Source organism: Otolemur garnettii, unplaced genomic scaffold (genome assembly GCF_000181295.1).
Source record: "Otolemur garnettii isolate 467f Iridium unplaced genomic scaffold, OtoGar3 scaffold00221, whole genome shotgun sequence".
Classification (NCBI taxonomy): Eukaryota; Metazoa; Chordata; class Mammalia; order Primates; family Galagidae; genus Otolemur; species Otolemur garnettii.
In genome coordinates this window covers 238,421-252,008 of record NW_003852616.1, presented here as the reverse complement: position 1 = coordinate 252,008, position 13,588 = coordinate 238,421, and the positions used below count along the sequence as shown (strand labels likewise).

The 13,588-nt window shown below is 49.7% G+C and overlaps 1 protein-coding gene across 1 annotated transcript in view; it reads left to right on the top strand.

Annotated features, from left to right (window-relative positions):
• DHRS12 (dehydrogenase/reductase 12) overlaps positions 1–4,308 on the top strand; it is a 22,365-nt gene extending 18,057 nt beyond the window's left edge. The window contains 3 exon segments of the mRNA XM_012812741.1: positions 3,280–3,371; positions 4,218–4,270; positions 4,272–4,308. Of these exon segments, the coding sequence (XP_012668195.1) occupies positions 3,280–3,371; positions 4,218–4,270; positions 4,272–4,308 (182 nt within the window).
• The last annotated feature ends 9,280 nt before the right edge of the window (positions 4,309–13,588 follow it).

The window sequence follows — 13,588 nt, the reverse complement described above, 5'->3', positions numbered from 1 at the left end:
GTGGACTAACCTTGGGCAAATTTTCAGTAGCTAATGGTGCCTTCTGTACACCTAGGCCTACCTCCCCTGAGACACTCTATCTCACTTTTTTTTTTCCTCATCGAAACCTTAATCCACATATGTCCCTGATATCAGCTAGAAAGTCTTGGAGGAAAGAAAGCTATTGAACTAGTTCACACTAAGATATGAATGACAGAAGAGCCCCCATTGACCACCCTGTGTCTTTCCAGAGAATTCTTATTTTAAAAGGTGGCTGATGGAGAACTAGTGGACTTTCTAGCTAACATGAGCCAAGGAATTGGTTATGAGTAACAGGAACCCATCCAAGCAGGTTAAACAAACATAACTTGCTGGTGGGTACAAGGACAGAGCACGGTGGCAGAGGAGCAGTGGGGCTTTGGGAGGGACAGAACAGAGGGGGTGTCAGCAGCTGGGTAAACGTCTGATTCTCTGGGCCTGTCGTCTACCGATTCCCATCACTCGACCTTCTCCTCTGCCCTGCTCTGGAGGTAGCTCCTACACTTGCTCATGCATGTGGGGCAAATATAGCTGTCACTTTGTCACCTGTCCTCAGGTCAAAGGTCCCTTTCACACCCTTGTGGGGAGGGTTTGACTGGCAGCCTGGACAGGTGTCACCCCCAGCTCAGTGCATGTACCTGTGGGGTCGAGGCTGAGTGGGGCTAACACAGTACCTGTCCCAGGGCAAAGACTCAGAGGCGTATTTGGTGGTGTCAGAAATAGGATCTGGGTAAGGCATGTCTATGTCAGGCTGAAGAATTTTTTGCTTAATTTGGTGAAGAATTCAGAGTGTTGAAGGAATTTGGGGGTAGGAGAGTGACCTTGGCTCTTGTGTAAACGACAGGACCCTGGTTGGATCTGTATGAGTGAGGCAAGGAGTGCCCGGCAGGCAGGCGTCCACTGAGGGGACCGTGACTCACAAACAGTGGTAGGCTTTGGTCAGGGCTCAGCGTGGTTTAAAGATGCAAGAAAAGGGGTATTGGCCATCTGTTTTCTACTCTGTATGGGCTTGCTGGGACTTTGGATAAGTCACAGAACCTCTCTCGGATTGTCTAGTTCCAATTCCTTTTGTAACAAGATAGACAGAAATGCACACACCTGTAGTGTATATTACATCTTATAGCAGCAGTTCTCAACCTGTGGGTCGCGACCCCTTTTTAACAATGAAAGTACATTGCAGCATTAGGAAGACTAGAACCACTGTCTTACAGAGACCCATATCCTACTTACCTGTGTGAGTAAGGATATTTGCTTGTCTGAAAAGGAAGGACCTCAGAAGTCCTGCTGGGAGGCTGGAGGATTATAAATTGCTTGTAGCTGGAAAGAAATCCAGTTTTTCCTTCTCAGGTAGGAGAAATGCCTGCTGGCTCCGAAGTTATGCGTGTTCTGGTGACCTAGGAGGCTAGGAGCAGGCTGAAACTTACACTGACCTGGCCCTGCTTCCTTTGGGAGGTAGGCTCCCTTCTTGTGGACTTGAGGATAGGGAGATTTTTAAACACCCCGTTGCTAGAAACTGCTAGTTTTCTCCAGGGTTTTTCTTAAAGCATTCATCACCTGGCTGTGCCCAGCTAATCCTCCTACAGGTGACTCTGTTACCATCTAAATTGATACAGGTGTATTAAGAAGAAAATAAAAGCCCCTAGCTCCTCCTTGTAGGGAGGAGTTTCAGGGGCTCAGCCAGCTCTCCCCCAACTGAGGGGAGAGAGGAGCACCCAGACAAGCAGCCAGCCCCACCCCGCCTCCATTCCCCACTCAGAGGAACCGTTTATGACAGTCCATCAGGCGGGCTGATGGGCAGACTGCTTTTGGCAGGAGTCCTTTTTTACTTCTTGCAAATTAAATCACAGAGAAAGCCACCAGCTGTGAACACAAAGAAAGTGTCCAGGACCCCTGGGTGGAGGTTAACAGCTGTCAGAGACCCAGGGTTCAGGAGATTGTAAAACTTCACATGTACGAACAAGGCAGGTCCCTCCAAATAAGTTGGGCTGTAAACAACTAGGAATGCTGCCTAGGATGAAAGTCACAGCTCAGAATCACCAAGGAGAAGACAGCAGTAAAGTGATGAAGTCAGCTGCCATAGAACATTCCAGGCCTCACAGGACATACACAGAGTTTTATTTCACCACAGAACCCTCTGATCCTATCAGGTGGACTGGCCAAATATTATCTTCCTTCCACAAGTAAAAAAGTAAGGCCGAAAGTGCTACCATGTTGCCCGGGGTCACACTGCTTGGAGGTGCAGGTGCGGGGCAGACTTGGGTCCCTGGCTCCAGCTGCCGTGCCCTTTCTGCGGTGCCAGCCTGCCCATGTGAGCTGGGCATGGGCTTCGTGAGTGGCTGGAGGTGCAGGGAGCCATGGTGACAGCTGGGTAGGCAGAAACTTGGAGGCAGAGCCCACTGCCCTCTTCTTTAAATCAGTCCTTGATTCTTGTCTTACTTTGGGGTAAAGAGCTTTACACGCCCCTTTTATTAAACACAAGATAATAACTGTTCATTGTTTTTAAAATACAAATATTTGTATATATCAGAAGAACACAGAAATGATAATTCCACCAAAAATGATCACTTTTAACATTTCAGTGCACCCAAGTATCATCCTTGCACACACTGTTCTCTTCATTTTCACACATTTTTCCTCACAAAATTAGAATCATCCCTGCTGTTTGGTAACTTATCAATTCCATGTATATATTATGGATGTCTTCCCATGTCAAACACACTTCAACAACATTTTTCTCTTTCCATTAAAATGTAATATTTCGTAATTGCAGAAATAACAATAAAATGATATGCTCATTGCAAATATACTAAAATCTAATTAGTATAGAAATGTATGGCAGAGGAGGTAAAAGGTCTACTTGACACCGCCCTTGAGATGTAGGCCGCATGGCTAAACTTCATGTTTACACCTTTATATGCACAGAGCAGACACACATATATTCCTCCCACCTGTCTTTGTGTGGTGTGGACGTCTCTCCCCCTCAGGACATGATGCTCTGAGGCATCTCTCTTGTAGTCCTGGGGAAGGAAAACTCGAGGAGACTGGAGAAGAGACTGAGCAGCATTGACAGTGATGGAAAGCAGCTGCAGCACTTGGGCTGGAGCGCTCTCTGAAGGAGGGAGCACCACAGGCCACTTGCTCTTTCTGGAGGGCGTGCTGGTGGCCAGGCCCTGCGCCACCCCCAGGACTCCCCAGGTAGGGCTCCCGTGGGACCCCACCTTGAAGGACTCTGTGCCTCCTTGGGTGTGGGTTCTCACACAGGCCTGATCCCTCTGCTGGAGAAAGAGCACGTCCCAGACTGCCATTGCCTGCTGGGATGCTTTCAGAGCAACCGGCTTGGTTCCTCATGGGAAGTCAGTGAGCCTGGGTTTGCTGCTCAATGGTCCTCAGAGGGCTGTTCTGTCCACACTCACAGGGAAAACTCAGTTTTGTCAGGGGGTTAAACGGGAAATGGAACTTACTGAGAGCCATGTCCAAGACCCCAGTCCTCTCTGAAGGTCCCACTGCCCTGTGGGACAGGGCAGGGAGGGCTCAGAGGGTGAGGGCAGCTGGCTGGGGCATGCTGCTGTGGGTGGTGGGTGCACCGCACGGGACCCCTCTTCAAATGTGAAGGGACAGAGTAATGGAGCCTCTTTCCTGCCAGTGGGTTTAAATGACATGAGTGAGAGAAATCAGGAAGAAAGCAGCATGTACAGCTGCCTGTTCTCTGCTGTAGGGGCTAAATAATGTCACCCGCCCCCCAAGATGTCCATATCCTCATCCCTAGAGCCTGTGAACATGATCCCTTGGACTTGGCAGGTGCAGTCCAGTTAAGGATCTGGAGATGGAAAGTCTTCTAATTATCTGGGTGCGCGTAATGCCATCACAAGGTCCTAGTAAAGGTGGGGTGAGAGTCAGCAGTGACGCTGCAGGCAGACTTCAGAGTGTGGCTGTGAGCTGAGGCAGGCTGGTGGCTGCAGGAGCTGGACAAGGCCAGAAATGGATTCTCCTCTAAAGCTTGCAAAAGGGACCCAGCTCTGTGACACCATCTCAGACTTCTGACTTCCAGAACTGTGAGAGGATATATGTCTGTGTTGTTTTAAGCTACTGAGCTTGTAGCCATTTGTCACAACAGCAATAAGAAAACGAACATGCTGCTCCATGGGGAGGGAGTGGGTGGCGGCCACAGACTTCTGTTTGTAAGTCTCTGTTTATTGCAGATAACAGCCTCCTCAGGAGGAATGTTGTTTTAGAAATTGAATACTGATGATCTCATCAGAAAGAACAGCATTTCATGAAACCGTGGTCTAGGTATAGAACGAGGTAGATAAAATGGGTTTCCCAAGAACCCTCTGAGTTCTTTTCCAAGAAAGGCTTACTCTGGGCTACGTGTTAACTGGCCTTTAGTAGTTCACAGCAGCACCTGAAAATGTTCCCTGACCAGGAGAGCACGCCCTTCCCCATTAGTGGCTGAGCCAGACTGGCCAGGCCTTCAGCGTGGTCCTGGGAGGAGCCCCACAAGCTGCTACTTCCCTTCCTGTATTCCTCAGACCCACAGAGAATGGTGAGAGCTGGTGATCAGCAGGACAGGAGCCCACACCGTTCAGAAAGGGTGAAGATGGCAGGTCCTTTCTCTGCTGCAGACAGTGACCCCGGTCACTGGCTAGACAGGTGCTGCAGACACAGCTCTGGGAACCCTGGGTTCATTGGACGGCCACACACATTCAATTTTGAAGAACTGAAAGGGCAAGGGTCCAGATCCCATGCCCATTCTTAGCAGAGAGTAGAGTCATATAGGTTGAACATCCCTAATCTGAAATCCAAATGTTCTCAAATATGAACAGAACAGAAATACTAGCTGGGTGTTGTGGCAGGCACCTGTTGTTCCAGCTACTCAGGAGGCTGAGGCAGGAGGATTGCTTGAGCCCAAGAGGTTGAGGTTGCTGTGAGGTATGATGTCACCATGGCACTGTACCCAGTGTGATGGAGTGAGGCTGTGTCGAAGACGAACAAGAAGGAAGTAGAAAGAAGAAGAAGAAGAAGATTCCACACCTTTGATTTCCTTTTCTCCGACTTCATAATATTAAGGGGGCACAAATGTCTTAGGTTTCATGCATAGTTTTTGTAATGCTTGAGTTAGGGGTTACAGGTGTACTTGTCACACACACTGTGTTCATAGTACCCATTAAATTGGTCTGTTCTCCTGGCCTCCGCCCCCTCCCCATTTCCCTCTGTGCACATCACACCTTTGGTTTCTGATGGTTCAATGTATATCAACTTTGTTTCTTACAAAAGATTATTAAAAATATTGCACAGAATCATCTTCAGGCTATATGTATAATGTGTATATGAAACATAAATAAATTCTGCATTTAGACTTGGGTCCCATCCCCGAGATTTATGTATATGAAAATATTCCAAAATGAAAAAAATTGGAAATTCCAAATACTTTTGGAGCTAACCATTCCAGATAAAAGATACAAAACCTGTACTACCCTCTTTCAGCTTATTACAAATGTATTTGAAAGCCTAATTTGCATTAAAAAGGCACATTTACAATTCTTGCCTTAAATATACCTTCACTCCCACATTATCTGCAAAGCCAGTGCCAGCAGCTTCTGCCTGGGCGCTGTGTGTTTTAAGGGACCTAGCCAGGGCTCTGCCCACCTCCACCTCTGCCACTTGTGTGTCCTGGGCATGCCCTGATTTTGCTTCCTGGCCCCCAAACAAATCCCGGTGAGTTACTTCTCATGACTCCAAATCCTGACGCTTTCATGAAAGCATGGTTGTCCCAGAGGACATGGGAATAAACCAATCACTTGTCATCAGTGGCTGAGATGGAATTCTTTTGCAAAGCTTGACCAAACTGCCCTGGGACTGAACAATAGCCTCAGTGCAACCAGGTTTGACATGGGGTGTGAGGAGTATTTAATGATTTTTGTTGTTTATAATGATGCATTGTCTTAGTGTTTCTAGGACATCTGAGTCTCTCAAAGTCAGGAGTTAACTCCTGTGTTAAGAGGACACCCACTCAGTGGCAGCCTGTGCTGGGGCACAAGTATAGCAGTGAAGAGGGCAGTTACCGCCACTTCTGTGCTGAGCAGTACAGGACAGAGTCACACAGACGGTGTGGAAGAGAGATCTGGGCATCAGGGGGGAGGTGATTTCATCAGGATGGGGAAGTGCCCAGTCAGGTGTCCTCTGCTCTCTTTCCTCCTTGAGCCTTTTGGCCTCCTGCAAGAGGGGTGGACCTAGCAGAGGCCCCACTCAGACCTGGAGATAGGCCCAGGCTACCTTAGAGCTCCCTAGGTTTTTGGAAACAATGAGTGACCAAAGGAAATGATAACAAGGACACAGCTGAAAATATCTGGAGTCATTTTGGAGTGACAGTAGAGAGCAGAGTTCTCTTCTGGATCTCCCCCACCCATGCTATGACCTCAGGCAGCTCACTGGGGCTCCCCCCAACTTCTTCCCTCCCTCACAAATAAGAGAACTGAAATCAGCTGCCACAGGAGACACCCCAGAGGGCAAGAGTTGGTCTCTGTGCAGCCTGTACATTAACCCGTCTGTCCCCAGAGCCCCCGTGAGGTGAGTGCTGCGGTGACTGAGGCCCCCCCTCCACACCCAGTCCTGGCCCCAGGGTTTGGGAAGCAGACTCCCCGCTGCACTCTACTTTCTGAAAGCCACTGTTAGAGGTCTTACCTTGGAATTCATCCTAAGTCATAAAGATATGGAAAACAAGACTGCTTATCACAGCACTGGGGAAGGAGAGTTAATGAATCATGGAACATGTGTGCAAAGGAAATATGTCCCAGCTGAAAACTCTGATGGGGACAAATGCCTACAGAAGCAGACTGTGTGCACCACGTCACTGGATGAAGGCGCCAGGTTCTGAGACAGCACACGCTCATCGTCTCATGGCACAACCACACCCTGTAGGAAGAGTGTGCTCAGCACTCTGTGGTGCCTGTGGAGACCCGGCTTGGGGACCTGCAGACCTTAGCCCTCTGTTGCACACCCGTGGGGAAGTTCCACGGTGTCCGGAGCACACCAGGGGAGGCTCAGGCTAGGCGTGCTCAGAGCACCTGGCTGCTCGGGTCTTCTCACTGCCTGACAGGAGACGTGCTCCACCCTTTCTGTCCATAGTTTGAATTCTAGTAGGCTGTGGGGAGCCCCTGGGACTCCTGCCCATGACATTCTGACAGCCCCAATGTCAACTCATTTGCTTACAGAATCTGTCCAGCTCTCTGCCTGGACCTGTCACCCGGGTTAAGATACAGTCTGCCATTTGTGTCCACAGGTCACGGAGCAACATTCAGGTGCGGATGGCCTTTCTGTGGCCATAGAAGCCGGGTCATGTGGATAGTTGTCTCTGAATGCTATAGCAGAAGGCTTCAAATTCCCCTTTTTTGCTCATTGTTGTATCCTAATTTTCCACAATAAGTATTGCTTCTGTAAAAAGAAAAACAATGTTTATTTTGAATTTAAAATGGGAGGGCCTTAGATTAGATGATCCCTTATATCCCTAAAATTTGACAGTCTCAGTGAGGCTCTAACTGCTGTTTTCTCTGGCTTCTTCCTTTCCTTGGCTTCATGAGAAAACTGTTTTTTGGTTTTTTTTCAGTTTTTGGCCAGGGCTGGGGTTGAACCTGCCACCTCTGGCATATGGGGCTGGCGCCCTACTCCTTTGAGCCACAGGCACCGCCCCAAAAAGAACTGTTTTGTTTCCCAGTGTGATGTGCTCACTTCCAAGACACTGTGTTACCTGAGGTCTGTGGAGAAACAGGGTGTAGCTTGCAGACAGGGTGTATGGCTGTGTCCTTCCTTGGGCCACCGGCAGGCCTGGGCCAGGGGTCCAGGAGGCAAGAGCACCTCCCTGCAGCCCTTGGTACAGAGGTGCAGAGGAAGGGAAAGGCAGAGAGCTTGGCAGAGGAAGTAAAAAAGTTCTTTCCTCTTACTATATTCCACCCCCAAAGAAGAAAATACTAAAATGGTCCAAGAAACCGTCACACAGGCTCCTCCCAGAGGTCAGGCTGTTGTGCGGGAGATGGCCTGCCCAGGAGGTTTGATTCCCCTGGGGCCCCAGTATGGGCTCCTCGGCCTGTGTACCCCTGTTCTCAGGATGGGCAGGGGGCTCTGAGGTGACTGCTGATGGGTGCTGGCATCTGGCGCCTAGGGACAGGGAGACCCAGCACTCTCAGGCTCTGGTGGCTGACACTTCCCACCAGGTGACACCTCGGGGCTTTATAACAACGTCCCTTGGCATCAGCTCTGAATAGCTCGGAGCAGTGTGATTCTGAGGTAGAAAAAGAGCAGTGTATGGTCTCACTTCATTTGTGATGCTGCTTTTGGAATTAGAGAGCTGTTAACTGCATGAAATCCCTTCCACAGAAAATGCTGAGTGCTAACCAGCTGCTCTTCCTCCCCACGATGTGACCACTCTGCAGGGTCTAGCTGTGCTCTGAGGCCTGGTGGGGGCACAGAGCTCTGACTGGTCTGTCCTTTGCAGTGGCCATACCACCCAGAGGCCACTTCTCCCAAGGTGACTTCCTCTCTGGCTCTAACAGCTGGGGCACAGCCTAGCCTTGGAGGTGCACCCTTCCTCCCGAGACCCAGGCGGGACTGTTCCTTTGTTCCCTGGTGCTGTGCCCAGCTTTGTGGGCCAGATGCTTCCCCTGCCTGCTGGGGTCAGCTTGAGGGGATGCACTAGCCCTGAGTTCTCCCCCTTTCCACTTGTCTTTTGAGATTGGTGTTGATGACAAAAGGTCCCTGGTGCTGACTCTGTCAGTAAGAGCTGGGACAGGGCTATCCTGGGGTCAGGGTGGAGGCTCTCCTACTCCGGAGGAGAAGGTTGGTCTGGGCAGTTTACCAAGCAGCATGGCTACTTTTGGGAGCAGAGACCCATCTAGGGCTGTTCTCCATCCCAGTGGGCTCCTGAGGGGGGTGGGGAGCCTTAATCCCTTCTCTGCCAGGCCTCCCTTCAGAGTCACTTCACACACTGCCCCACAGCGCTGAATCTGTGTGGGGCCCTTGAGGGTAGGATGGTGTCTAACACCCCTGCAGGCCCTACCATCCCTTCCCTGCAGCTGGCAATTCAATGACCCACCAGGCCTGAGTGCCCCAGGGCAGAGGCGTGTCTGTACTGTCCAGTTTCACACTCTTCTCACTTTTAGGTCAGAATCTAATTTCTACACGCTTGCCCCTTGCTAGAACATACTCCTCCTTGGCTGCAGAGGAGAAACTCACTGAGCTCCTGAACTTGCAGCTTAGAGATTTCAATAGGCCGAGCAGAGCCAACACAGATCAGTGCACAGCCCCCCCAGGCCGGCTCTCCAGGCATCTACAAAGACTGGGGACTTTTATTTAAAATATGCACAAAGGGGGTGAATAAAGTGGTCTTGATCTTCTGCAGCAGGTTATTTTTGTGTTTAAGAACGTGGCTTTCTGGGCAGTGCCTGTGGCACAGTGGGTAGGGCATACCGAGGGTGGCCGGTTTTAAACCCGGACCCAGCCAAAGTGCAACAAAATAGCTGGGCATTGTAGCAGGTGCCTATAGTCCCAGCTACTTGGGAGGCTGAGGCAAGAGAATCACTTAAGCCCAAGAGCTAGAGGTTGCTGTGAGCTGTGTGATGCCACGGAACTCTACTGAGGGCGACAAAGTGAGACTCTGTCTCCAAAAAAAAAAGAGAGAAAGAAAGTGGTTTTCTAAAAATTTTTGTGTCAAAATCAGCCAACCTTGTCAGAGGCCGCAGGGATGAGAGGAAGGACGAACACCTTCCCTGTGGATGCCCCTTCCTCCCTCTTTCTTGACTCTACCAGCATGAGGCTGGCCACCATGCACCTCTGCACACCACCTTTGCCCTGTGTGTACCCAGGGGTATGGCCAGGGCCAGGCACATGGACACAGACAATTCAGGTGGGGCCTCGTTCATATCTACAGATGATCAGGAGTGGCTTCAATAATGCACCTGGCATTCTGGCTCTACACTTTGATAAAACCTCTATATTACACAATTTGGCCTCTTCGTGACTGGGGAAAGCTGTAACAAAACCAACAGGCAGATATAGACATCCACACACATGCTCTTGGTGTGCAGTTGAAACCGTAACTCACCCCTAGACCAGAGGAAAACTCAGATGCATGCAGCTTCTTGGCGGTCCTTGAGACACCTGGATCCAGGGCTCGCCAGCCGGTACCCCAAGAATGGTGCTTTTCTGGGCAGTGAAAACGCCAGCGTTCAGGAGGAAGATGGCCTGGATGTGCCAGACACCCTGCCAACCCCACTGACCAGGCCACAGCACGCTGCGGGCCACATAGTTTCTTTGAGTCTATTTTCTTCTCCATAAAAGGAACTATTTTTTTGAAAGTATTCCCTGGCTGAAGTCCTTTGTCCTCCCTTGGAAAGTTTATTAAATGAAAAATGGAGACACGTGAAAGATAAAATAAAAAGCCTCCATGGGGCAGCGCCTGTGGCTCAAAGGAGTAGGGCGCCGGCCCCATATACCGGAGGTGGTGGGTTCAAACCCAGCCCTGGCCAAAAACTGCAAAAAAAAAAAAAAAAAAGTTAAAAAAGCCCTTCATGGCCACTGCCCATGTGCTGTGTACACTGAGTCTGTCATGAACAGCGGCTCACCTTTGGCTCAGACTGTTTCTCCATGAGGTCTAGCCAGCCAGGGGGAGTGCGCTGGAAACTTCCTCACCCTACCCCCAACTGAATTCACCAGGGTGACACAGAAGCAGGGTTGTCAGTATGTGTGTGGTCACACGCACAGCAGTGATGGCACCACAGCCGCAGAGAAGTTTTCACAGAGATTTATTTTCAAGCATGGAGATGACTCTGCACTGAGAGTTCTACACTGGCAATGGCTACATGTGCATTCTGGTCGGAGGGATGCACAGTGTGACAGTGAGCAGAGTAAACACATTCATGGCGCTCAGCAGCATTTTAAGGTGAGACTGGACATTTCAATATCGCAGGAAGTTCCTGCTTACCATCCGCTCCTTGTGTTCAGGAAATGCTTGTTGAGACTGGTTAGTCTGGTTGGTGGGACCTGGACATGGCAGTGGGGCTCAGCAAGAGCCACAACGGAGAAGCCTGTTCCAAGTCAGGCTTGCTCCATTCCCAGCCTGACCACTTAGGGAGAATCTCTCTGCATTGCCCCCCAAAAAAGAAAACGACATCTGTACGGTAACATGCGCACTGCGGCCAGGTCCAGCCGTGGGCCACCGTCTGGTGGATGTGCAGGACAGAGGAGTCTGCGTCCCTGGTTAGGACCAGAGTGATAGGCAGGTACGAACATGGCGCTAGCACCTTCCCCGTTGTCCAGTTTTTGTACTTTTCATACAAAGATTTTTTGCAAAATGACAGTACCTTGAAAAATAAAGTCATTTAAAGAGCAAAGCAGTGGTATAAGATATCAATGTAAGTATAATGGCTAACAGTGACACGAGTGTTTGGTCTATACTTGACATTGGCAAATGCTGCAGATATAAGGCTGACATCAATTTAAATGGTGAAAAGTATATATAAACAAAATCTTTTTTTCAAACCATTTTCCCTTTTTGTGAGTTACAGCTCACCTTCTCATGCATCCCAAAGAACCAAGGAAAACAAGGTCAGTTCTGAGTTTAGCTGAGTTCTTCTCTCCCAAGAAAGTCAAGTATTCTTCCCGTCTCATAAAGGTGAACATGTTGAGGTATTTATTTTTAATGAGATGGTACCGTGATTAATTTTCACCTTCCCCATCTTTCTAAAACCAAACCTCTTAGGCTCTGGATGGAAAAATCCAGACAACGCCTCACTTAATCTAGCTAATAAAGGCCTGGTGACAAGGTCTCTGTGATGGGTTAGGCTGTCCCAGTAATGAGCAAGATTCATGGAACTGCAGAGTCACAGGGACCTTAAGAACTATCCTCGAATTCATCCTTCCCTCCAAGCTTCACTCTCTTTCAACATCTCCAACGAGGGGCTATTTCCTGCCTATAAGCTCCCTGGCATGGCAAATGCAAGGAACGGTTCCCAGGGTTCCCTTTCCAATTTAGGGAGACCTAATTTGCAGACAGCTCTTTCATGTGTAGGCTTTTTGGGGGAAAAGGATAACGTTTAAAGGCAAAAATACAAACTAACCACCCTGAGGGTTGGTATGTGGTTCCTGGTTGTAAAGCTGAGCTGAAATTTAAACCTGAAGACAGATGGTTCCGAATTCAGTTATAGACAAATGATACTCGGGTCTAGAAAGAAAAAGGTAAATGATGCAGCAAGAAAGAAGAGAGCAGGCCAAGCCCTGCACACTGCTCCAGCCTGGACAGGGACGCTCTCCCAGGCAGAGGCTGGTTGTGTACTTTTTATTGTAACTCAACTGAGAAAAATGGTTCCCTTCTGCCTGGCAAGTGCTGCTGTGCCAGGATTTGCTGCATTGTACTGAAATAATGTTACCTGGGTGAGCAGGAAGCAGAGGCAGCAGCTGCCCGTGTCTGTGCCCAAACACAGCACTGCCTGTCAGGGCCATGCCACATGCAGCTAGGACAGTCCCCTCCTGCCACAGGTCTGAGTCTTGCCTGTCCCAAAGCCGAGCAGCCGAGCCCTGCCCACCCACAGCACTGGGCTGGGAGTCTTGCAGGCCATGTGCCATGCACACAATGGTGTCCTGCTCCAGTGGGAGCCTGTGTACCCAGAGGCTGAAAATCAGTTACCATGGGTCACTTTTCAGCAACTCTAGGGATTCAAAAGAAAAACCACCCTAGTGCTGGCTATAGGGTGAACCTCTGGGCGCCCCTCATGGTGAACTCTGTGCAGCCTCCTTTTGGGGCCTCAGGGCACCTGCAGCTGACATGGAGAGCTCAGGCTCCAGGGCCTCAGGGCGCCGCAGCTGAAGGGAGAGCTGGGCTCCAAGGCCATGGGGCAATGTCCTCTGGCAGCTCTGCCCACTGTGGCCCCTCAACACCCCACACTGACTCAGCACTCAGGCCTTCGCAAACGCTGTGTCTGCAGCCTGGGACGTCATTTCTTTCCCTCTATCAACCTCTACCCCATACCCCTGCCCGCCTTATGACTCACTCCTCATCCTTTAGCACTCAGTTCACAAGTCCTATCCTCTGCAAAGCCCCTTCTTCCTCACTTGCTGGGTCCAGGGCACCCTGGGCAGTCCCTGGGGTGGGACCCCTAAGGAACCTCTATCAGTAAATTAATCACATCCTACTGAGATGAACCATTTACTCTTTGTGTGGAACCATACCCAGTGTGGAAATGGGCCTCAGAGGTCTCTAAACCCCAAGCCTACTCAGTTCAAAGTCTGCTGTACGGTGGCAGAGGGGGCTCCACAAGGGGCCGACGTGCACTAGACTCTCAAGGACTGCTAGACAATTCAGTGTTCAGAAGGGACTTAGTTTCTGTGTTTTCCAATTGAGTTAATAAATATCCACTTTCATATTCAGAAAACCTTAAAAGTGGGGAAAAGAAGCCTATTTTGGCAAAGTACATCCTTTCACTTTAAGATGCGAATCTCAGTGGACAAGAGCACTTGCATAGATACATATGAAAAGGAACCCATCTAATGGATATTCACAGCCAGTAACTCTGACCCATAGTTT